The sequence below is a fragment of the Brachycentrus maculatus genome, unplaced genomic scaffold (genome assembly GCF_059751285.1).
Source record: "Brachycentrus maculatus isolate JH-2025_06_01 unplaced genomic scaffold, ASM5975128v1 h1tg000060l, whole genome shotgun sequence".
NCBI lineage: Eukaryota > Metazoa > Arthropoda > Insecta > Trichoptera > Brachycentridae > Brachycentrus > Brachycentrus maculatus.
In genome coordinates this window covers 290,374-316,271 of record NW_028280814.1, presented here as the reverse complement: position 1 = coordinate 316,271, position 25,898 = coordinate 290,374, and the positions used below count along the sequence as shown (strand labels likewise).

Below are 25,898 nucleotides of genomic sequence, written 5' to 3'. Positions count from 1 at the left end.
AAGTTTAAAAAGCGTAGGGTGTCGAGCGATGGTAAAAACAACAAAAAAATTGGCCGAATCAATTCTGGACTCAATTAAGTCATGGATCAACAGGAGGGCGTTTTGGGATTTTTTGGATTATTTAACTACTGAGGGACTTTAAAATCTAGCTACAGCTTATGCAACACCGCTTATAATGGCCCTTCTAAGATTTCAACTTTATAAGGTTCATAGCCTTAACCTACTTTGGATTGGATTTACTCTTTATGTTTAGAGTTACTATAATTGCACGTTATTCATGACTGAAAGAAAATTCAAGGCTAAAACACTCGCAGCATTTTTGGATATGAGTGGGTGGAGTTAAAATAGTCTTTGGTTTCGTGTTTCCGGCTCCGGTATTTGACAGCTCACGAATTATTTGTTTGTATAGTGTATGTGTGTATGTATTGCATTTGTATAATGTACGGCGTCATTGGTTTACCTGGCATTTCATGCCGGCTTATGTGCGTTTTAAGGGATAAAATGAACTAAAGTATAGTTGTCACCGTTTAATAATACAAATTGAAAAGAAAATATCTTGTATACATGAGATGACAGGCACGACTGTATGGTTATAAACTAGTCATGCATACTGCTTTGATTCATGAAGATTGTTTCCCCATTGTAAATATACAAGGTGTCGTTGAATTATTTAGAAAGAATTTGGTTTCTGAATCCGAGCCCAATTTGGCTTTGTTATCAATTGTCGTGGGTGCGATAGAAAACAATCTCACCGGTGTGACAGCCCGCTCAAATCACAATGATAAAGATTCTTCTGTGCATTTAAATAAACTAGTCAAAGTAGGTTTTCCCGAACTAGGTCTTGAAGAAGTGCAAACGCTACACTCTAAATTTTCATCATCAATAAAAAGTTCCTTCGACACAAAGTCTACATCATCTGGAAGTTTTGCGACACGAGAAATTATCAAAAAAGTTTCAGATATAATATGGAATTCCTTGACTAGAAGTTACTACAAAGATCGTGCTCATTTACAAAGTATATTCAGTTATCTCAATGGGAAAAAGTTGGATTGTTTTGGAGTCGCTTTTGCTGTAGTAGCAGGCTGTCAAGTACTCGGTTTCAGTGATGTTCATCTGGCTCTTTCAGAAGATCACGCATGGGTCGTTTTTGGAAAAAATGGATGTGAAACAGCAGAGGTTGGTTTTTCAATTGTTCTTTGATTATTTTGAGCTCAAAATTTAATGAATATTAATATTTTTTCAGGGAGTCATACTGTTTGGAATGATTTAAATAACTAGTTAGAAATTGAACTTGACATTTAAATCAATAATCAAAATTCGTAGGCAGTGATTAAAAAAAAATCTTAATAAAAAGAAAGCGATTGAACAATATGGCGATCTCACAGAAATGGACGCACCAAATAATGAAGTCAAAAACGAGGTCCTCTCAATGCTGCCTTCGACCTGGCCCAGGTTTAGGAGGAATAAGTGGGTATCATACACCTAGTGCTTGACATCCCAGGATAACACGACTCAAGGCATAGAGCATGATGATGAAGAATAATGTAATGTACTTTTCTGTGAATAAAAATCAATACTCAATATTATTGCAGGTTACATGGCACGGAAAAGGCAATGAGGACAAGAGAGGGCAGCCTATTGCAGCTGGCCTGCTTTCCAGGTCTTGGCTGTATGTTGCGGGGTACCCAGTTACCTGCACGAGGCACATGGAGGTTGCCGCTCTAGTTTCATCCATCAACCCATCTCTTACTTGCACCACTGATGTATACGAAGTAGCCCTCATGCAACAACATCTGCTTTGGTTACTTTATGATCTAGGTAATGAGTAAACAAAGGAATCGTAAATAACCTGGCTTTTGTGGTCCCATATACTAGAATATAAATATGGTATGTCCCGAACAGTTAAAAGTTATGCCATTCCACACAAATTAGATTTTTGTATTGAAAGTGAATTTTCCATTAAAATTCTCAGATAAATTTCTCGTAAAATATTAGAAAATAAATAAAAAACTAAGATATAATTATTTATTATTACAGACCTTTTTCATATTATTGACAACCACTTACAAAATAAGATACTAACCAAGTAAATAGAGTATAAAACATAAAACTGTTCACTCTGCTTAACTTATTTTGTTTGCTTGCCTTTCCAGTGTTGATATATAGTCCATCAAAAAAGCTTAAAACAGGCAGGAATCCAACTCCCCACCTTTCTTTCTGAATCTAATTTTAGAATTGCGGTCATAATTTCTAAAATGAGCTAAACGCATGCTAAAAGCTAAACACATTTTAACTATAGAGAAATTATTATTTTGTTTGTAAACAAAAATAAGAGTTGACACTGGCAAAAATATCCTCTCACTGGGTGACTGCCAAAAAAATAAAAATAATTAGGTTTGATTTCAATTTTTAAAAAAAACTTTTTTCCCAATGGTAACACTAAATTATGTTAGAAATAGATATCAAATTGTAGTAGAGTGGGTTCGAACCGAGGAACTCTGACTCAAGAGTCTGCGACACTAACCATGGGACCACACCCGACACTAACTACTATTATTACCTGGCTGCTCAGATTCTTTTACAATATAACAGTAATGTCCTTTGTCTTGAGCTTTTTCAGTTGTCGTCTTTATCTCATCAAATATACTCTACTCCCACAAAAAAATCTGGAACACAGGACTGATCACCTTATCTGTATTTAATCAACAATCAAATTAACACTGTGTCGATCCGGTGCGATGCTCGATGCATCTTTGAGTGTAGATGAGGACCAGAAGAACTATATAGTATAGAAGTGTGTGTTTTCAGGTTACCTGAGTGCATATCCCATGGCTCTAGGGAACCTAGGAGAGTTAGAAGAAGCTTCTCGCTATGGCGATGGGAAACCTCGGCCTGGATGTACAGAACTGTACTTGGAAGCCATCAAGTCGGCCCGTAAATACTACTCTAACCGCCACGTCTACCCATACACCTATCAGGGAGCTTATTTCTTCAGACACAAGATGTACAAGGAAGCATTCGGGAGCTGGGCTGATGCTGGAGACGTCATTCGAATGTATGTTAGCTTACAATGCAATAATTTTTTTTTTAGTTCTGTTCAGCTTTGTATTTTTTAAAAATAAATACATTTATTTACATCTAAAACTTGTAATCTTGTTAGAATTTTAACCTACCAATGGTTATGCATATTGGAAGGACGGTATCTTTACTCGATCGTATATCCTGGTGTATAAATCCTACATTTATAGTTTATTTCAATAGGCCCTTTAAAAAAATGATAGAGGTTTCACTGTAATTAGATTTACCTACCAATGTAGGCCCATTAATAAACCAAATGAGAAGTTTCAATGCTTCTGCACACAATGTGTGCATAGGATGACCACTAATGAATTACTATCTTAATTGTAAATTATGCGAATACCAGATAATCAGCTTTTATGATTGCACATAAAAAATATTTCACGCACCAAGAAGCGGGCAATGTATAAAAAAATATTACTTAAAAAAAACACATGACCTTATGAAGAAATGTAAAACATTGTTTTGAATATTGAAAGCATTAACATTGTGGATCATATTGATATATTATTTCGAGAAGTAAAACATTGATTTGACCATCAACTGAACTCAACACCTTAACTTTTTGTCCGCCTCCGTAGTGCAAGTGCTCAGTTACCGTACAGGTCTCAGGTTTGGTTCTCAGGGGGGGGGGGTCAAATATAAGTGATTTTTCACTCTTAATATTTATTCAATATTACCCTGGACTGGTACCTGAAGCAAAGGGCTGATCACCTTTCCTTCATGTGTTAACAATCAAGATAACACTGCATTTTTATGATGCAGTGCCCTGTGCACCATCAGGTGCGGATAAGGGTTTGAAGATGAACAACTCAACACTATTGTAGTACAGAGACTTATGAGAATTTTTAGGCCATTACGTCCTGGGTTTTTGTCATTATTATTTTACATGGATTATGTGTTTAAAAAATTATGTTTCTATTGTGACTTCAGGTATAATTATTCCAGAGATGATGAAGAAATTTATAAGGAATTTTTAGAAATTGCTAATGAATTGATTCCTCAAATAATGAAAGCAGAAAGTTCAGGCCACTCAGCGCGCTCTATCCTCAAAGACCCACAATGCTTCGCACACTTGCTGAGGTAATAAACAAACCAAACTAAATTTCCATGGATATTCTAAAGGAAATGTTTTCAGATTTCACTTAAAATGTAACATCAGTATTAATTAGCAGCCAACATAATCCCACGGTACCCACAATACCTTCACCCACACAGCTACAGATTTTTGACCAATCACCATACTACTAATTCTTTTCAAAGTAATTGTTAAATCAATTTAATTTGAAATAACTTACTTGATTCATTTTATTCAGGCTTTTGTTGAGGTCACAGTATAAAGACATAAAAATGTTACTTATAATGCAAGGTGTGATATGAATAATAAAAAGTAACCATCCCGAACCCCCTCTAAACTTTAGCAGCGGTTTCAATTTTGTTGACTTTGATGTCCTTCTTTTGTAATGCCGCTCCCTTGATATTTCAGTAAAAAATTGGTTTCTGCATTCTTAGATGGGAGAAGTCAGAGTGTCATACAATTCATCTATCACATGAGCTTAGGGTGGCGTTCTATCTCTACTTCTCTTCTACATATTTAAACTGTTTCTATTATCTATATATCTTCAGCTTTATGTTCACACTAATATAAAAAATTAGGGGGAATTTTGTGCACAGGATATTTTTATCAGAATAATATTGAAACTGGATTTAGAAGACATTTCACCATAAAAAGGCCTATTCACAATTTACTTTTTTATTGTTATAGATTTTATGATGGAATATGTAAGTGGGAAGAAGAAAGTCAAACTCCAATCTTGCACATTGGCTGGGCCAAACCGTTAGTCAATACGATTTCTAAATTTGATGCAGATGTAAGAGCTCAAGTTAATATTATTTGCTGCGAACAATCAGACATTCCCGAGAAAGGCAATATCACTAATACAAATAGTGAAAAGGAAGCTACAAGTACAAAATGCGATATGCCAGAGGGCAAATTAAATGCGGAAGACGATTCTAAAAGTGATTTATCAGAAATTAAAGAATCACAAGATAAAAGCGACCCATCTGGTTCGAAAGAACAAAAAATACAGATGGATATGAACATCACAGAATATTTGCCTACCAATTCTGCGCCGAAATGTGAAATACCTCTGAGTGAAGAAATGGAAGCCGTTGTCAACAGCCACCCGGTAACTATTCTGTATAGTCACAAAATGAAGGGCTTAAAGAACTTGCTGCTTTCGGAGAAATTGAACACCCACGCCATATCTTTACATTTGACAGCGCAGAGCCAAGTTTTCATCAACAAGAAGAACCGTCCTGGTGAAGCTCCAGATCAAGGTCTCCATTGCAGTACACGGCCGAAAAGAGTTCGGCGAGAATAACATATATGGAAATACAATAAATGTATAATTAGTATCAATATTTCTTTTATTTAAAACAACCTTTCAAATTATTCGCAAACATAAACATTTTTAAAATGTCACCACACTGAAGAAAGGAGTAGGAGTGAGAATATTCACGAGCCGAGGCGGGCGGTGCGTGATAATGTTCAAGGAGTATCTATACTAGGGGTGGTGAAACCGTGGCGAATAACATGATTATAAGTGGCGCATTGCATCCTTACGCTTGCTTATTTTTTTAAAAATAGGCTTCACAACTGAACCCTTCTTAATATTTTCAACACCAATGTGATCTCAGTTCAATCAGAATGGCCTTAGAAATTTTCTGTCCTTCATTGTCTGAAACCTAGAATGCAACTTGTGAGATGCAGGCATTGCTGACAGGTTTACAAATGTACAAATATTTTGAATATAAAACAATAATTTCTTTATTTTTATTCTTTCAAAGTGTCAAGGCTATGAGTAAATTTAAATATGAGTAGGTTATAAGTAAAATGTACTTCATTGACAGAGTTGGGATCGGAAATTGAATCTCCTATTTAAACTTAAGTTGCTAGACAAGTAAAGTTGGACCTAACATTAGTTCACTTGGCACTAGCGGCCAGGAACTTGCTTGCGCGGGAGGATGAATAATATGCTTGAATTAATGTACAAATATGAATATCCCCTTTTTCACTAAATGACAGGGTGTTAAATCCGCTGTTGTATGCAGTCGTTGCGAAGTTGCTGCAAGTTTTCACTTTAATTTATAGATACATAATACGAGGAGTGTTTCCAAAATAATAGGAATTGCTAAATAACTGAAAACTGCAGAGGTCCCAGCAAATATTTTTGGTATAAATAACGAATTTGTTTATCTAGCATTCACTCCTTGTAGACATCTCTTAAATTTCTAAAGTGTAATAATAATAAGAATAATTTTGGATAATTTATTATTTTACGAGACCCACTGAGCTACCTGATACGGGGTGTTGGTAGAGTTCTTGCAGTTATTGAGCTGTAAGTAAATGCAGTAAAACAATGTGAAATCATACACTGCACCCACCTTATTTACCCAATCTGGCACCTGGTGACTACCTGGTACCACCTTTTCCCGAACGCAAAAATCTTCTTAGTGGGGTGAGGTGTCAAAATCGTAATAAACTAAAACAGGCTGTAAACATTTGGATAAAGGACATTCTCCAAAAAACAATTATAAGGTTTTGAAAAGCTGGTTTGACACTGGGACAATTGCATCCAATCAATTGAATGTAAATTGTATTGATATAATAAAAGAAATGTTGAAAGAAAAATAATCCAAAATTCCCATTATTTTTAAAACACACGTGTAGGTACAAATTTAAAGAAAACTAAAATATCTCATTCCAGAAGTTGATATATTTTTGCATTTTATTACACTGCATACAGCCACGAGTAATTTGTGTACATAGTTTCTGTATTCAATTTTTTGATGCAGTAAAAGCTAGTTAATTCGAAATTGATGTCACCAAATTTAAAAAATATTTGACTTTACATAGAACAAAATACAGAAAAAAAAACTTTTTTTCCATATACAAACTGACATTGATTTTTCAAATTTATTCATATTTTTTGACAAAAAAAAAACAAAGGTAGTGAGCGAAACCGGAATTAAAATTTTAAAAGAAATCAATTTTTCTTATTTTTTATTCTTCTAAATTCAATCACTAAACTTTTTAGAATTATCGGAGTGACCAGAACTATAAAATAATTTTTGAATTTGAATTATTATCGGCCAAATTAATGAGCTTTTATCGTATCTACATATTATTCATGTGATTTTTTCAATTATTTAAAAATGAATATAAAATTACATATGTAAATATTAAATAATTTTGTTATGATTAATGATACCAATATCTGGTTCGTAAAAAAACATTTTTTTTAAATTCCAAGGCACACAATCATATATGTATCATGTAATTGTAAAAAGTACTGAAAATGAACACTGGAAGTAATAAACATAATATAAATGTTATGTTTTCTTTAATTATCAACATACATATTTTGACACAATATAAAGGCACTTTTATTTGCAATGTTCCACATCTATTACATAGTATATACATACTTAGATTGAAATTATTAATAATAATATAAAAGTAATTAACAATTAACTGCTGCAACATTAAATTCATAACTTCGATTAATACAATTTCACAAATCTATGTGATAAAAATAAGATTACCTTTGTAATACATTACGTAAACATGCTAAAATGTTTTATAAAAACTAATTTTGGTAAAAAATCTTTCCTATTTCTAAATAAATATAGATGCATATTTATGTCAATATTGTATAAAACTAACAGTAAATATACAATCATGAATAATACTAGGTACACAGTAATAATATTATTAAAATAAATTTATAAAGTGGATTAAGCCAATTATAATCTATGAAACATGGTTTCTACTAAAAAAAATCAGTTGTGATGGATTGGGTCAATCTTGACAGTGACTTTATGAATGTCTAATTGAAAAAATAATATTTTTGTACTTAATAAAGTTCAGTCTCCAAAGGAATGCAGTTTTTTTTCTTCGTTTGTTAATGTATATACATATATAATATATATAAAAAATACTTTCCATAGTGGTTAAGGCTTTTACATTTTTCAACAAAAGAGTTTTACATTAAGATAATATTTTGAGAATAGCAGCCAAATATATTGTTAAAGGTACAATATCAAAATAGGATATATGTACAATTACATATCTATATTGCTGTGTATGTTTTATTTAAAAATTTCCTAAATAAAAAAAAATATTCAGAAATGCAATTCTTCCTCTGATTTGATATTAGAAAAAAAGAAATTGTAATCTAATAAAATATTGGCCGGAATGGTATAAAGATTATATGTATGTAACTATACTATCATAGTTTCATGGAATGTTATGAAATAAAATATGATTAGAAGATTTACGCTACATATCTATTTGTATATTTTAGAATCCATTATCTTAAACTGGAACACCTTGTGTGGAAGCACACAGAAATTGCATGTTTTACTGTGGATACTATAAAATCTAGTAAGTTACATTTTCTAGAATAATAATGGATTTGAAAAAAAAAGTCAAACAAATAAATATCAAACTAACAAAAATTCTGTAAGAATAAATCATGAACAAAGGATTAAATTTTATAAATTGAAAAAAAAACAGGAAAACACTGCAACTGAGTGATGTCATTTCCCATCATCATTGAAAATAATCATTTTCCCAATCTTTCATTATGAATTTTAGTGTTTAAAGCAGTCTACCCGTTCAGTCGATAGACGCTTAAGGACGGGAAGGGTATTTTTACCTTCTGCGCCGGCCTCATTTCAAAGTCAGAAAAGAAAGAATTATTCAATGTTTTATATGGATTTATCCCTTTGCTAAGGTTTGAACTATATAGTGCACAATTATCAAATTCCGTCGCCAGCGGTCCACAGGTGTAAAAAACACCCGTCCGAAATGTGTTAATATCATTGCAAATATGAACAGTGATGATATTATGTATTGCCAACTTGCTAAAATACTGTTTTTTAATAAGTTGATAAATGAAAACGAAGAATGAAAATATTTTTTTTTATAAATACAAAGAGAATAACAACAACAAAAATCCTACTCTCTATAATGATAATCAGGTAGCGAGCATCTAATTTAAGTGGAGATATGATGCGTATTGTATTAATATTTCATGTAAAAAAGATAATATTTCATGTAAAAAAAAAACAAAATTATTAGATATGAAATTAGGCAGATTATACAGGATAATTATAAACTATTCAAAAGGTTTCAGCAGCTTTCAGTAACGACTATACATAAAATAAAACAATATTTATAAAATAAATGATAAATTAGTTACATAACTGCAGTTGTAATAAATAAGGTGGTACTTATACAAGAATGTAAAATAATCTGGTTGAATATAAGGAATATACATATGTATGTTTACATTTTAAAAAAAAGTGAATCTCATAGCTGTCATAAAAAGGTCTAGATACAGACGCTCATTATTAGCGCAAAAGCATGTTATTATTGAGCAATTGCTACTTAGTAGCATGTGTGTACGTACTTTGCTAGAAATAAGCATGTTCATTTTGAGCATGCTCAAAAATCAACAGTTGTCTGAATTGCGAGCACTTGCAGTGCAGGGAGACGGGCGTGGGTGAGTGGGCTTGTTTATGAGCATGCTAGTATCGATGTATGTAAATGAGCAAGCTTATTTCAAGCAAATGTATACAGCTGGAGAGCATGCTCGCCTGAAGCATGCTCATAAGGATGTGTAGCTGTACCTTTAGAGTGAAAATAATATCACAACCAAACTTTATACAAAACTCAAGGCACATTCTTGAAGGTCATCGGAATGATGAAAAGATCGACAGTTTGTTTTATAGACATATATCTTGCTAATGTATTTTATGTTTGTATATTTTTAATATGAATAAACAGCCCCTAAAGGCACTTCGTAAATATCATCATCTGCTTCCTTGAAAATAAAGTGGTTTCTGGTTTGCTTTTTACAACCCTTTTCTACAAACACCTTACTTTAAATCTAATAAAATAAGTTTGATTCAAGTCTACATAGTATGTATTAAAGCCATCTTTTCTATGTTTATAAGTGAGACCCAGAGCAAGAACAAACACATTTTTAAAATTAAAATTCAAAAAAGTTTTATTAAAATTTAGGGGCGTGCATTCCTTTTAGGTGCATAAGCAATGCCTACCCTACCTTACTTGTGTTCCATATAGATATGTACACTAGCAGCACCTACCCTACCTTACTAAGCAGTAGCTACCTTATAGATTTTTATTTATTGTTGGTCATCATTACGTTAAGCAAAAAATAAATATATACCTTCCCACTTATAGAATTTTATTTGCCGAAAAATTTGTTGTTTAATTGATCCATGATCCAGATCCATTGATGCAGACCCATTGATGATCTTCTTGACCAGATCTTACCAACCTCTACTGCTGAAAACTCTATGCATACATACCACTGTGTATATGTGTATAACATAAAAACAAAATATAACATTCATTTAAGATTTTCTCGTATGGAGATTCAGCTACTTTTACCGAATGGGTTTGCATCGAGAAAAAAAAAACAAATAATAATAAAGAAGGTATAGGAGGATTATCGAAACATTATTTAAGTTTTCACTTTATTCATTTTGAAGATTCCACTATTTTAGATGATAATTTTAAAGTGATTTGAGCACCTTTAAATGGAGTTTTTGTGTTGTAAATAATTAATAAGTGACGCACATTCATTCATCTCAGAGTAATGTAACCCGGGCTCGGTCAATAAAGATTGTCAATTCCTTTTACATGATTTTAATTAAGGGCGTATAATATTTTTGCCTCAACTTTGTCGACGTCTGCCGTAATAAAAGCTACAGGACTGGAAAAATACCTATGTTCAGCAAGCAACTGAAATAAAAATTGTTAATCATTAGTAAAGCGAAACAACCTATTTGGTATTGCAATGGCGCCTATTAAATTAAAATGGACTTGAACATTCATCAATGGTAAGAAGCTAATGATAATTGGTCCCACTGCTTATGTAAAAAATCAATTGGTGATATCAATGATTATCATTCACGAAAATGTTGGCAATTTTATTGACTGCCCTTAAGGAAATAACTCGATAAAAACTTATATTCAACATGTACTGTAAAGTAACCGAATCGCGCAATTTTGGGGAATACTAATATTTCTCATGTTATTTCGGGGAGTCCTAACACCACCGCGTAATACTAAAAGTGTTTTATTGTATTTATGTAATGAAATACATAGTAAAATATTCATTTACGATTTCAAATACTTCACGTTTTGTTTTGTTCATGATAAGGTGGATAAGATAGTTAAATGATTATAATATAGATACAATAACGTAACTATCTAGTACTGCGTACTTTGTTTTTTCTTAAGTATAAATTAACTAAACATTTCAATGGTCAAAAAACTACACCGTCTTAAAGATTTAAAATTTACAGTAATAATAATTACGCCAAAAACCAAATTTCAAATTGCCAACAGTCATGTACAATGGTTGGTGCAAAAAAATACATTCAATATATATTTGTAAAAGTATATAAATGGATTGATATTTACAAAATAGAGTACAGATTTATAAATTAAAAAACAAAAAAAAGGATTCACTGTCGTTCAACTGTTTGGAAAAACCAATTTGTAAATCTCTGCAATTGTTGCACGGCTCTTACACTTTCCTCTCTTAATCTCTTGTTGTTGTGGCGAAGACGTTTTACCTGTATCAACAAATAATTCATGATATAAATAATTTGAGATGGCTTAAATAAAAATGTAGTCAGGATTAATTACTATGAGCTGTCGGAGTAAGGTATTCTTCACTTTCAATAAATAATAAAAAATAGCATTCAACTCGTTTGATGTTTTCATTTGTGTATGTTTTTTCTATTTCACCATTCCCGTTTGAAGTGTAAATTTTAAATAATTGTTAATCATTACTTAAAATATTTATTATTGCTTAGTATCTTTGCTTTTATACCCCTCCTTAGCTACATTTTATATGTCTCAAATAAAATACTATATATGTAGTATAAAAATAAGGTTGTGTATGTATTTTGAAAAAAATATTTGGTCTGAAAGCATTTTTCAATGTGCTGTGAGAAATGATTCTGTGTCTGAAATAAAATAAAATTCAACACAGTAAATTAAGACAAAAAATAATAAAGTTGTTAATGACCTCTTCCTCTAAGGATTTTCTGGCTCTGGTCTCCCGGGCCAAGCGTTCCTCCGTCTCATTCAGCTGCTTCCGGAGAGGACAACACTCTCCATCTGCAGACATTTCCACTTCTCTCACTTCCCCTCCGCCATCGGCCCCCACGGAGCCGCTGGTGCTCCCTTCCGGGTCACCGAGTGACGAATATTGCTCTTCACAAATCTGTTGACAACAGCGCTTATGCAGGATCAAAACAGAAAGGTAATAAAACCAACATATTTAGTGCAAAACAGTTCTATTTCGAGAGTTGGTTGAAAGTAATAAGGCAAAAGCAAAACCAAGGATGTAACATAAAGGGGAATTTGGAAGGGGAAGAGAAAATTGTACATAATTTTTGATAGTTAATATTTTTCTCTTAAAATTACAAATATTATCATCTTTGAAAAGGATGTGATTCTAAATAATAAATATGTTGGTTTTGTAATACTTATTTCATTTGGCAGATACATATTTAGGTTTTTCTTAGTTATAAATAAATGTTTAATTCAATTGAAACAGAAAAATATACTGTCGGGCATTCTCAACTTTGTAGAGGTATTAGGTGGTTCTGTCACAATTTGTCAGTAAACGTGATATTACTTTAGATAATTAAGTTTAATAATGTCTTTTTCCCTATTTTTCTAATGATAATTGCAAATTATGTGAGTTTTGCCAGCAGTAGTTTGCCATTTGCTTGTGTTTTGTATTCAATCACAAAAAAATAAATAAATAAAAAAGCCAATTTTTTTGACAGCCCTGCCTAGATAACTGTTAGCACATCATGTGACAGAAATGACACTAATGACAAAACCGAAGTTAGCTAATTGTGGCAACAGTCCCTTCCAAAAGATGTATAATATTTAATGCCGGTTACTGTGCGCAGTTTTGCTTTTAGGCAGTTGAACACTCTCCTTGCTGTTTTGTCCATTGCCTTTGTGTGTATTAATTAAAAAAAAAACACACACGCAATCATAAAGTTTTTTTTTACCTGGAGCATGGCTCTGGTGGCAGTGTCGACCAAGGAAGACCAGTCCATTAAAGCATCAGGGAGCGGGAGGGGGGCAGGCGGCGGTGCAGGGGATCCCCCACTAGAGGTGCTGGAGATCACGGTGGCTGGCCGGGCCTGCAGAAGCACACCCTCCTCTGCCACCTCCGTGTAGTCGGGGTTGATTAGCCGCATCAGGTCTTCCTGCAGGCTGCTGCCCGCACTGTGACGTTGCGCCTTCGGGACGCGGAGCCGCGCTTCAGTCACCGCACTCCCCGGTGATCCTCGACCTACACGCGGAGATGCGCTGCTTCTATCTGTTTCGACTCGAGATTTATCAATTCTTTGGTCCGATAAACTATTGCTAGTTATCTCTTGCGATTGTCTCTTTGCTAGGGAAATTTTTACGGATGAACTGGAATCCGAAATGTCACTTCTCGCTACGGATGAATACGCCGGTTCTATCGGCTTAGCGTAAAGTTTGATATCGTCCTGGCTATCCGAGGTCCAGAGCTCGGGCGGGGGGCAGCTCTTGCTGGAACCTCCCGTCCCGTAGCCGGAGCTGGTCCCGCTGCGAGGGGGGGAGAAGCTGGGGTCGTAGCGCCGGCGATGGCGCCCGGGGAGCTGGCCTCCTCCGGACGCGCTGGCCCCGGGGCACTCGGCGCCTCCGCAGGACATGCGCGCCGCTCCGGCCAGCGGTGGTATTACGGTCACCATGACAGGAGCCGAAGTCTTCAGTAAATCCACTAATTGGTCGTGCGAGAGAGTGCAGACTGCGACTGTGCAGATTTCCACCAGCCTACAACCTTGACGAAGACCAGCGCGCGCTGCTCCACCTCCGTTTTCCACCTGAGTGACTACTCCATCGGGTTGTACATGGAATCCTAAATAAATCAAATAAATTAAGCAATTGTTTTTTAACCGCTTTATACTTTTGAACGAGCCATGATCGCGCGCTAAATGCGTTCCATTTTTTTATTTATATTACTTTTTCGATGATGATTTAGTACAAAATATTGTAGACGTTATTGTAAATTAAATATCCTTAAATTGTTATATTTTATTTGAAAAGTGATTTAACTTTGAATGAAACATTTATAAAAAAACTATGTTTTCTAAACACTTTTTATATAAAAAAAAGCCCTAGCATTAAGTGGTTAAACAAGTTTCTCTAATAAATTAAGTAAAAATATACTAACTTTGTGATTTTCCATTTTATAATTAAAATGTAACTGTTTTTAAATCACTTTACATATTTTATAACTTAATTATAATGTCTACCGGTTTGGAAGCTAACCGCTTCTTTATCGAGACTTTTAGAAAAATCATTTACTTGTCTATTTATTAGTTGTAAATTATTATTAATTGCCTTTTTAATTTCTAATATTTCTAAGTAATCTAATTTAAGTCCTCTATTGCATGTGTGTAATATATTTAGACCTTTATTTTTATCAAATGAGTGATTATTTATTATAAGTCCGTTATTAAATATGTTTCCAATCACTCATCATCCCTGATCCCTTTTGACTGTGACTGCCAATCAACACAAAAAAATAAAGCTACTTGAGATCTACCCAAGCTCCTTTGCCTAGCCGTCAAAATATTTTGAATTTTGTTAAATAGATAGTGTTTTAGTATTAATCAGTCTTGATAGAGAAGCGGTTAGCTTCCAAACCGGTAGACATTATAATTGAGTTATGATAAAATATTTATAGTTATTTTAAAACAAAGTTACATTTTAATTATCAAATAATAAAATAAAATAAACAAAAAAAAAAAAGTTCCTGAAAATATAATAATGTTCAATGTTACCCAGATTCACAGGAAATTTTATAATTTTTTACCGATTATTAAAATTGTTTTCAAGTATTTTATTTAGAATTTATTAAATTTATGACTAAACGTTTGTGAGGATTTTATTAACTCTTTCCACTCTGTAGGCCAGACATTCTGGCCCGTATAATTCTAGTAGGCAGCTCCGTGGGCCACAATGTCTGGCCCAGCGCAGGTATAACTTTAGTCACTGATTTCTCTATCACCCAAGTATGTATATTCTACCAAAAAATATTTCAGATAAATACAGTTAATCTTAATTAACATGGTCATACAAATTGCCAGACAGTGTCCCAAAATTAGGGAACCCAAATATTTATTTTAATGGTAGAAAAATGTCGCATTTTTTTGATCAGAGTAGCTGATCAGTTATGAGAAAAAATGGTCAGAGTGGAAAGGGTTAAAAATTTTCATAGCTTAAACAAATTCAATTGCACCAGGTATGCAAAAAATGTTCAAAGATATCCAGATTAAGCTGGAAGCCCACAAATATAGAAACTTTCAACATAATTAGAAAATATTATGAGATGGAAATGAAGATAAAGAAATAAAAGGTTACCCAGTTGTCCGGCGTGGTTCCTGCGAAGTTGCAGCTGCGTGGCGGGGGCGGCGTGGGGAGCGGCCGAGGCGAGCGCGCGCTCCAGCTCCCCGGCGCCGCTGCCCGAGGCCTCCCGGCTGCGCAGGGCCACACTCTCCCCCCGGTGGTGGTACACGCGGATGCCCAGCCCGTCCATCCACCAGCGCCACCCTACACACACCATTCAGTAACTCACACACCCACAACATTACATGCCAGTGTCCCACTCGGGCTTACAGACAAAAATAAACAAATCATTAATATCTTCCGTTAAGAATTCTTTTTTGCTAATATTTTGTCATTTTATATTGTCAATATTGTTATATTATACCGTCAATATTGTGTTATATTATATCGTCAATATTGGAAGCAAATACTGGATTTAAACACCTACTGACTGTCCAAGATCTTTTATCTCAATATCTTTATATCTCAATATCTCAAGAATCTTTATATCTCAATATCTCAAGATCTTTATATCTCAATATCTCAATAAAGAAGATTTTTGAGATGGGAATCAGGAGAAATCAAATGGAGTAAATGCATTGTAATTATTGTTGTCCCCCTCCTTAGTGTAATGGTCAGCACGCTCTGCTACCGTACCGGAGATCCCGGGTTCGATTTCTATGGGGGGGATCAAATAAATATAAGTGATTTTTTCACTCTAATATTTATTCAATATTACCCTGGACTGGTATCTGAAGCGGAGGGCTGATCACCTTTCCTTAATGTAATAACACTGTGTTTATATGATGCAGTGCCCTATGCACCATCGGGTGCGGATGAGGGTTTGAATATGAAGAAGTATAAAAAATATTTTATTAGATGATTCCTATTTGTAGGTGTTCCACAGAGTAAAATTGGTTTTTTGTTATTTCATATAGTACTTATCACATGGAATACATATATAGAAGCTTCAAAAAACAAAGTACCGTAAAGTGGGTATACATTGCACCAAAATACTGCATTTTTTCAAAAAATTGTCTATTCAGATCAGGTTTTTTACTTTTTCTGAGGTTTCAACTATTGCAATGTAATAACACATATACCTGTAACATGTCTGATACATTTTTAAATTTTTATATATTTTGCCTGTATTTTTTTTTAATATTTATATTTTGGTGCAAAGTATCCTAGGGTAAAGTACAACTTTGCACCATGATATTTTCTCTACACTTTTCGTACTAGAATCCAAATTGACGCAAAGTAAAGGCTATCCTACAAGTTTCGTTGCACCCTATGAAGGGTTTTGGCTCACAGTTCGCTAAATGCAGATTATAATATTGTATAATTATGGAAAAATAAGACACTTGATAGAAATTTTTTTAAAAAAATATTAAAAAATCTAACACAAATGTTTTTTTTTACAATACTGAATGTTTAAAATTATATAAAATAAATGGTGGATATTAAAACATATTGTACTACATAGGTAATAGGAATTAAAATGAAATTAGGTCTAAATATGGTCAAGTTCCGGGACGGTTAAGAAACCTCTTTTGGATTGCTTTTTCGGTTTTTTTATGGAACCCACTACATCCTTCTAAGAATATTGAAGAAAGTCATCCTTCATCGGCCACTTCCACGATTTGAGACTCTCCTGCATGGATTTAACTGCTCTATCTTTTTTTATTTCCAAAATCTGTCCCGGAAAATTTTCTCCTTCATAATGAAATATGACATATTCTCCCACCTTCTTTTTTACTGGTCGTAATAAAACTGAAGAACAAATACGATAACTGGTTTCAGTCATCGTTTTTGTTCTTCTCCCTCTTCCTCAAAGCTTCCGTGTGAACTATTATAAGTTAATGCTAGATATGCTGGAAGTTTCGATGCGGAAGGTGGGATCATTGATGTAGTTGGTTCAGGTAGCATTTGTGTCTCGTCAACGTTCATTTCGACATTTGGATCGTGAGCAATGCTCTTACCTGGTTTTGAATTCTGAATTCTGAATTTTGAAGACTGAATTCTTTGGGTTGAATCTGTTTTCTTCCAAAAACTGTTGAAAACTCTGGCGCACGTCATCGTCATACGCTTTTAATGGCAACCGATTAAGCAACTGACTAGTTTTAGCAACAGTCAAGGTTTTATGTCTTTGCAAAAATGATCTTATCCATTCAGAGCCTGGTACGTTGTTCTTTAATATTCGTACTCTTCTGCCAAATCTATCCAAAAAGGCTATTAAAATGTAGCAAATGTTGAAAACAGTCACTGGGAAACCGTACTCACTCATGTCTACTATGCAGTTTACGAAGGATTGCTCTTCGCGCTTGTCACATATCGGAGGTTTTCCCACAGGTTTTGTGTGCTGACCTTTGAGCTTATAGTTAATCGTCCTTCTGGGGGTTTTGAAAATTTATTCAACCTTTCTTTGACTGATTGTACCATTTCGAATAGCCTCCAAACACTGCTCCACTCTCTTCGGTGTAAAATCACAGTATCGTCTGGCATAAGGCCGCTGTTTGTGTGTTCTTGACATTTTCGATAAAAATATACCATCAGGAATTAAGTAAGTACACAAAACCTAAAGATATTTAGCAAAAATATCAAGTTGTACTAGCCGTTTTAAGACTTTTGATCAAATTAATTAACTATGGCCCTTTGTGGATACTTTGCACCAGGTGCAATGTTACCCCAAATGTGGTCAATACAAGTTAGTTCTTAAAAAAATATCATTTTTACATAAACTTGACAACGTAACCAAAAAATACTGCATTTGAGAAAAGCAGGGCCTACCTACCTACGATTTAGAGACCACTCACTTGTTGTAACTTGTTTCAGTATACTGATTACACTGGATTTTTTCGGACATAATTTTCAGACAGAAAACTTTCTTTGTGTTCAGACAGGAAAAACGCATTGAAGCAATAGCGACCGACTGTTACTTCTGTAAACTAAAAAGTAGATTGAAGTGCCATCTATCAGAAATAATAGAAAGTAGAATGAAAAATGACATGTATCAGAGATGACCAGCTCCACAATTTCTTTACAGAAGGTGGTGCAAAGTATCACCCATGGTGCAAAGTATACCCACTTTACGGTAATATAGATGTTCAATCAAGAGCAGAATGGTAAATTTGTCACAAAAAAATCACACAAACCTGTCATGACATGTGTAAACCCTGCAAATGCCAGACTTCCATATTACCTTTGCAATGTCTCTGTTGAGATATCTATGTGAAATATAATTACATTCTATAATAACGCATCTCAATTTGTCTTACCCAAAATGGCTTTGGTGGGTGCAACAAAGACAATCTGCCGGGAGCTCTCCTCAATGAGCACGAAGGTGTCCCTGGACAGGCCGAAGAAGCACTCTGTCATGATGCCTCCGCGCCCCTCGTCTCGCGCCACGACAGGCCAGCACAGCGCCCCGCACACCTCTCCGGGCAGGCAGCCCAGAGCACGCACCCCCATGCTGCCCCCCACTCCGCCACTGCCGCTCTTCAGCAGGGATGAGAAGAGTGCTGCAAAGTCCACACATTATCCATCTTCACATATATTTAAGTGCTAGACACTAGACTACACAAATGCAGTAAAAGCTCGTTAATTCAGGGTGAGACCAAAATAATTTTAAAAAAATCATCTTCCATATTCATGTTTTGAAATAGGTATGTATTTTTTGTTGGTAAAATAGCAAAAGCACTGAACATTGACTAAATTAATAAACAATGTATAAAAAAATATATTTTTCCCTCTTTTCTCGTAATTTTGTTCAAATTTATCGATCATTTGGCACAAATTAACTTTAAATTAGAAAAATGGATAAATGCTACCTCAAAGTGACTGCCTTTTCAATTAATGAAATTATATAAAAAATATTACATTTTTTTTAAATAATGGATAATTTGAATAATCAATATTCAAATTAACCAGCTTTTACTTTACTCCAATTCATTTATTTAAGTTTCCTCAATGAAATAAATTTATTAATACAATAAAATTTGATGTGAATGCAGACCGCTACAGTGTGAAGGAAGGAGTTATTTATGGTGGAGGACTGATAATTACATAATATTGAGAAAATTATTTACAAAATTTTTGTCCAGTATCGAGAGGAGTTGCAGTAATGTAATTTGAGGCCAAATCTTTTAGGTATTCTTGCCTCGTTCTTGTGGCCATAGTGGAAAATTTTGTCGATTGATGAGCAGCATTTTCGCCATTGATTACCTAAAAAGATTGAAAAAGTATTTAGAATCAGTCATTATCGACAGAATAATCAATAATATAATATCATATATATATGATTATAAATATAAAATGGAAATCATACTTTAGCTAGCAACAGGTCTGTAAAACCTTTTCCTTTTGGATAAATTCCTCCATCAATAATTGGTGGTCCAAATATTGGTACTTCTTTTGACCGCGAAACAGCGATACTGTAATGAGTACTATCTGAACAAGGATTTATAACTTTTACAACGATAAACACATGCTGGAATTGCGATCTAATGTTCTTCGGTGTGAATTTTTGGGCACCCGGTTCTTGAAATACTATTGTGACAATATCGTTTCCGATGTGTCTCTTTCTGAGCAACTGCTGTCGGTTGTTAGGTGTATACGGAAGCATCGTGGATACGTGGAACATGATTTCGTAATCTTGAAATAATGTGTAAACAGAATACAGTCCCGTGGAATCTGTCTTGTTATCTAAGCCGGCTTTGTATCTCTCGAATCCCTTTAAACGAACGGTTTGTCCCAGCATCTGGAGAAACTCTACAAAAGCCGGACCGGCTTCCTGGTTATTGTACATCTCTTCTTCGGAAGCTTGACCTTGTCGGCAATACATGATGCCCACCTTATAGTGGCGGCTGACACATTGTTCATCGAGTCTAAGCAATTGTTCTTCCGCACCAGTGCCATTCAGGCCCAATCTGAGGGAAAATCAAAAACAATTATAGTATCATACATATTACGTAATTTATGCAATACACTTTAGTTAAGTTGTAAATTAACAGATGGGTACCTTAGACAAGATAGCTGTATTTCAGGAGCGATATATTCCAATACTTCTTTGGCATTGCAAGTTTTACTACTATTTGAAGGTTTAATATTTGGTATGGAGTCCTCCAATATGGACCCTCGCAAGGTCAATAGTTCGGAGGTACGAATTATGATACGGTACTGCCAAGAGCTGTTTCCATTGTGCATAGAAGAATCCGAATTTGCACAAACATCCATTTTGTCTTTCTTTATTGTTATTGCTACCGGTCCAAGTTGATCATCCAAGCCAAACCAGTTTTGGTGATCTTAAAACAAAGCAAGTGTTTCTTATCATATTCACCAAATAAGCATAAATTATAGAATCAAATTTAATTAAGTTTGGTGATAGTTTACATCAATATACATCCTATATTTGAATACATTTTAATTTATCATATCATCACGATCACTTAAAAAAAAAATTGATATACTCACTCTACTTGTATGTTTTTCAATAGAAATACATTTATTTAAGTTACTATAGAGACACAGTATCATCTATGGTACATTACTATGGAAATCAATAACTGTCATTTCTGCTTCGTCTTCAAACCCTCATTCGCAACCAATGATGCATAGGGAACTTCATCAAATTGATGAAATGCTAAGTTGATCATTGTTTATACGAAGACAAGGTAATCAGTCTTACACTTCAGGTAATATTGAATAAATGTTAGAGTGAAAAAACACTTTTATTTTTTATTTCAACCCCCTGGGAATCGTACCCGGGACCTCCAGCATGATAGCCAGATGTGATAATCACTACACTATAGAGGCGGAAACGTTTCGTCAATTAAAGAAACTTAACTTAAACCAACAATAATATTCAAAGTGATGATGATATATGAAGTATGATTCTGACCATATAAAAGTCACATTTTATAAATTTACACAAATGACTAGAACATATGTATGGCTTAACGTTGATAAAAGTCAATTAAAGTTTGAATATGAGGGTTTATTTGCAATAAAACAATATGCACATTATGTATTAAGGTACATTAATATATCTTACCTTGACCGTAAAAATACTTTCTGTAATATAAAGCCCCCTGATCTAAGAACTCAATAGGTCTCGCTGTGAGAGTAGATTGTCTCGCAAGATAACAGGATGGTTTCCAGTGGGATTGGCCGGGTGGAAACTCTAGTATTGAAAGGCCATAAGCTACACTCGGTTGGTGCAGACATAAATTACTATTAGTTTTATTGTATGATTCTGGTTTTCTAGAATGGACTGTCTTCCCGCAAAGGCTCATGTTGCGTTCTTCCTCTCCTGTAAGACGAAACATATTTAAAAGGTTTACTGTTGAGAAATTCATGATTTTCTGAAGAAGTCGAGTATTTTAGATATTCTTTCACATTATTTTACTATCGTTTGTTATTGTATCTAGTTTCCACATCACCAAGGGCTGGTCCAGTACAAAATGGTATTTGAGTACCTATTATTTAAATATTAAATCTTTATAGTACTAATAAAAGAATGAATGTACTCCACAAAATATAATGATAAAAAAAAATTACTCATTTACAGTAAAAAAAAAAAAATACAAATTATATTCCGGAATATAAAGATGTACCTCCAATTTCGTTGCGGAAAAAAGGACAACTTTCTATTAAATCGTTAGTTTGTCCGTCACCAGCATCATCTTTAGGGTCTCCGTCTAATTCTTCAGCTCGCGGAGGGACCATGGAAGCAGCCGAGGCACCGGTTGTAGTATTCCGTCGCCTTCCTAACAGAATCCCTCTCAGCTTGGCGGCGTACCCGAGATTAGCCGTCAGAGACTGGCAGTCATAATGAGCAAAGCCCTTTCTCTTGGGCTGCTCCTCTCCGTCGGTGCACGTAGAAGTCATACTAGAGTAGCAGCTGTTGGAAGACGTGTTGATTATGCTATCATCTAAAGGAATTTGGTGCCGCTGAAGTTTACTGACACTGCTGCCGGCGCTATTACCCCAAAACTTGTGAAACTTAGATTTCAATTTGGGGCTGGAAGCTCCGATTACATTCTTATTGCCGACGATATCTTCACAGTCTACGGTCAAGGCGTTGTTGGAGCCCTCTGTCAGGGGATCCATCTTGACTCGTAGATACTCGGAGGGCCCGGGAGATCGCTGGTCTACAGGTATGCCGGAAGGATGAAAGTCTTGTAACATGGCAAAAAAACTCTCGCCGGTAGACGTCGGACTCCCGATTACATCGATGGAGCCGTGGCTGCCGTACTCTCTTCTGGTGTGGAGGGTGCTAGTGGGATATTGGTGATCTGTGTTTACCAGCTCCAAGCTTGAATTACTTCTGTAGAGGGCATCTTTCATAAGTCTACGCTTGTGCAAGTCTAAAACAAACATTGCACTGTTTTCGGCGATAGAGCCAGGTGCAAGGCTCCTTTTAGAGTAAAGATCTACCATGCCATCATTCTGAAATCAATGTATGTCGTAAATTTTTAATATTACTTCGTGGAACCAAATTAATAAAAACAAACACTATGTACACTATATAAAATAAAATGTATATTTATCTATAATTCATAAAATTGGGAAGAACATCTCTGGTAAAAGTTAAAGAAGAAAGTTTTTAACACATTAGCGCTAGTGAACACGAATCCACGTGATCAATAAATGTGTTAAAGCAGGGGTCATTGATTCCACGTGGTTAATGTTGCTCAAGTTTATTTAACTACCAATAGACATATAGACCCACTTAAATTTTGTACAATATAACTAATTCCAATAAAAAAATGAAATACTCCTTTTAAAACTTCTGTTTTTATGAGATGGTTAAAATTTATCTTTAGATGGATTTTTAATTAGCAGAATAAAATGGTCCATGAATCTTGAAATGAAAGTACTTTATTTTATTACTAGGTACTTTGATTTAAACTCTAGCATAAACTAGCTTGAAAAAATCCACAATTACAAAAAAAATATCTATTTACTAAATCAAGCAATGCAGATTTCCATGTAAATATACGTAAACTCATTGTGACATTATACCCTTATGTAATTTAACAACTTGAACATCGATAAATCTGCATGGAATGCGTAACTTTAAGATTTAAATTAGCTTAAGTTTGAGAGTGATTAAAATAAAATGTAAAATACGGTAAAGGAGAAAACTATTAAAAAACACCGATTTGTTTGACACTTCATAGTTATAATAAATATCAAGCTATCGCTGAATGAAAATAAGCTTGAAAATAAGTCGAAAAAACGTATAATCTTTAACTAAAGCAGAAATAAATCACGTACTGTTTATATATTATGTTGGAAAAAAACTTACTTTTGAATTGGCTCATGTTTAACTTAGAGTCCACAGAGTTACGAGGTCCCATTACTCTACATTTTATTTCAGTAGTTAGTGGAATAAGTGTATATTTAATAGTTTATTATTAATCGAATTAATCAGTAAGTAGCTGCATTGCTTCATACTTCAAAAATAAGTTCACAGGAACAAAGCACATAAAAAACTAGTTGCACGTAACGTTGTCGAGTATTTTTTTAAATACCATGAAAATGTGGAAGTTTATATAATAACGAGGTCCGTTATAAGCTCCTAAAACACAAAAATTGAACTAATTCACACGACAATGAGCATAAACACAACCACATTCTTACTAAATTCCTGACTTTCGCATCATCGCCTATCCCGAGCGTCTTTAAAAATATGTCCATTGTTATCTAGGCAAGTAAAATACGATTTTGCATAAAAAAATGCATTTTAAAAGGAATGCACCTAAAACTTCATTTTTTATAAAACTTCTTTTTTTATAAAGTGTCAATTACTTTCCATTTTGTAACTGTTATTTTTTACACAAAGTGTACACATTCATACCGTATAATCTGTGGTGTACACCAACATTACGAGTCGATTATAAGTTTATCCATGGTTTACGCATAGAGATTTAAAAAAAAACTAACTAACCATCACGCCGCTTCTCGCAGGGGTAGGCAGAGAGAATAGAACGCCACACCACTCTGTCTTTGCAAACATTCTTTGTCTCTTCCGCGTTCATGCATCTCCTCATACATACCCGATGATTGTTTCGACTCTTAACCTGACCACTTTCAAGTATTTGGCATACCTGATCGTGCCAAGTTTTTCTCGGTCTTCCTCTGCTCCTTTTTCCAATTACATTCACCTCATAAATTTGTTTTACCGTTCTTTCCTCACTCATTCGTTCTACTGTTCCGTTGTGTACTGCCAGTTTAGCTTTCGCTGATATGTCTTTATTTGCTATAACTAATTTCAGTGCACCATTCACTTTTTCCCAGCATTCACTTTCCTTTCTTTGTTTTTATCAATCTTTCCATCCCTAGAAAACATACTACCCAAATATACGAAATCATCTACCTGTTCCAAAATCTCTCCATTTACCAATATTTCACACTCAGATCTACATTAATCTCTTTCAAAAACAATATTTTTCGATTTGCTAACATTCATCAATAAATCGCTTTCCTTGCACAAATTATACATTTTTGTCACCAGCGCCTGCAGGTCTTCACTGCTATCGGCAAGAAGAACAGCATCGTCAGCATACAAAAGGTAACAGACTGTCAAATTATTCATTCCGACCGAGTATGACTGAGTTGATAGAACGAAGCTATAGAAGGTGTTATCTGAGTGTGGAGTAAACAGTAAACATATCTAAGGCATTGCATCCTTGTACGAGGATAGCACTGCATGCATAAGGGTAAGTGATTCATTTTCATCCTGGTTTAGCATCTCTAAAGGTGTTAAACAGGGATGTGTAATGTCGCCGTGGCTGTTTAACCTATACATGGATAATTGTATGAGAGAAATGAAAGATTTAAATGTTGGAAAGATCTTGTAAAAAGATTTTGTCCTACTAGGTTTATATTAGAGCACCCGGAATAAATGTCGTTTTCAATATGAAAAATCAAATATTCTTAGTACAGTATTTTAAAAGTTTAATTATTAAATGTATTTTTCATTATTTTGTTTGGCCTTTTTCCATCTTGCTGGTAACATTTCAAAGCATTTGTTAATAAAAATCTGGGGCTTTCACTCGAATTATTCAGTTATAACCCTTTTCACATCATCATTGTTAATCTAATTTTTTCCTTCTTAGAAATGTTACATTGTATGAAAAAGTGGCAGTGCGAAGGAATTAAGTCCAGAGAGTATGATGAATGTCTAAAAATATTGCATTCAAGACCATTAATTTTTATTTTGCTGCATGCGGGTGAGCCTTATCAAGTAGCAAATATGTTTATTTTGATTTGCCAAAAACATTTTCTTCTTCATTTTATTTCGACCAACATAAACGGTCGA

General features: G+C 34.3%; 2 protein-coding genes across 2 annotated transcripts; one reads left to right on the top strand and one right to left on the bottom strand.

Annotated features, from left to right (window-relative positions):
• Window positions 1–392: 392 nt before the first annotated feature.
• On the top strand, window positions 393–5,500 carry LOC148311625 (menin-like). The gene is made up of 5 exons (XM_088256302.1): window positions 393–1,176; window positions 1,593–1,818; window positions 2,809–3,055; window positions 4,012–4,161; window positions 4,844–5,500. Exons 1-5 carry the CDS (start codon window positions 604–606, stop codon window positions 5,460–5,462), a joined length of 1,815 nt encoding a protein of 604 aa, XP_088112428.1. The 5' UTR covers window positions 393–603; the 3' UTR covers window positions 5,463–5,500.
• A 6,109-nt stretch (window positions 5,501–11,609) lies between these two features.
• LOC148311624 (signal-induced proliferation-associated 1-like protein 3) lies at window positions 11,610–24,273 on the bottom strand. The gene is made up of 11 exons (XM_088256338.1): window positions 23,883–24,273; window positions 22,186–23,020; window positions 21,624–21,881; window positions 20,592–20,874; window positions 19,899–20,499; window positions 19,660–19,795; window positions 18,850–19,092; window positions 15,608–15,796; window positions 13,219–14,099; window positions 12,216–12,413; window positions 11,610–11,757 (listed from the first exon to the last, which is right to left on the bottom strand). Exons 2-11 carry the CDS (start codon window positions 23,009–23,011, stop codon window positions 11,647–11,649), a joined length of 3,726 nt encoding a protein of 1,241 aa, XP_088112464.1. The 5' UTR covers window positions 23,012–23,020; window positions 23,883–24,273; the 3' UTR covers window positions 11,610–11,646.
• Window positions 24,274–25,898: the final 1,625 nt, after the last annotated feature.

Excerpts from the sequence above, each read along its gene's own strand:
- LOC148311624 (XM_088256338.1), bottom strand. The coding sequence starts at position 23,011 with ATGGTAGATCTTTACTCTAAAAGGAGCCTTGCACCTGGCTCTATCGCC. Across the intron at positions 21,882-22,185 it reads TTTCCGCAACGAAATTGGAG|GAGAGGAAGAACGCAACATG; the intron begins GTACATCTTTAT and ends TTCGTCTTACAG. Across the intron at positions 20,875-21,623 it reads AAAGTATTTTTACGGTCAAG|ATCACCAAAACTGGTTTGGC; the intron begins GTAAGATATATT and ends CTTTGTTTTAAG.
- LOC148311625 (XM_088256302.1), top strand. The coding sequence starts at position 604 with ATGCATACTGCTTTGATTCATGAAGATTGTTTCCCCATTGTAAATATA. Across the intron at positions 1,177-1,592 it reads ATGGATGTGAAACAGCAGAG|GTTACATGGCACGGAAAAGG; the intron begins GTTGGTTTTTCA and ends ATATTATTGCAG. Across the intron at positions 1,819-2,808 it reads TTGGTTACTTTATGATCTAG|GTTACCTGAGTGCATATCCC; the intron begins GTAATGAGTAAA and ends GTGTGTTTTCAG.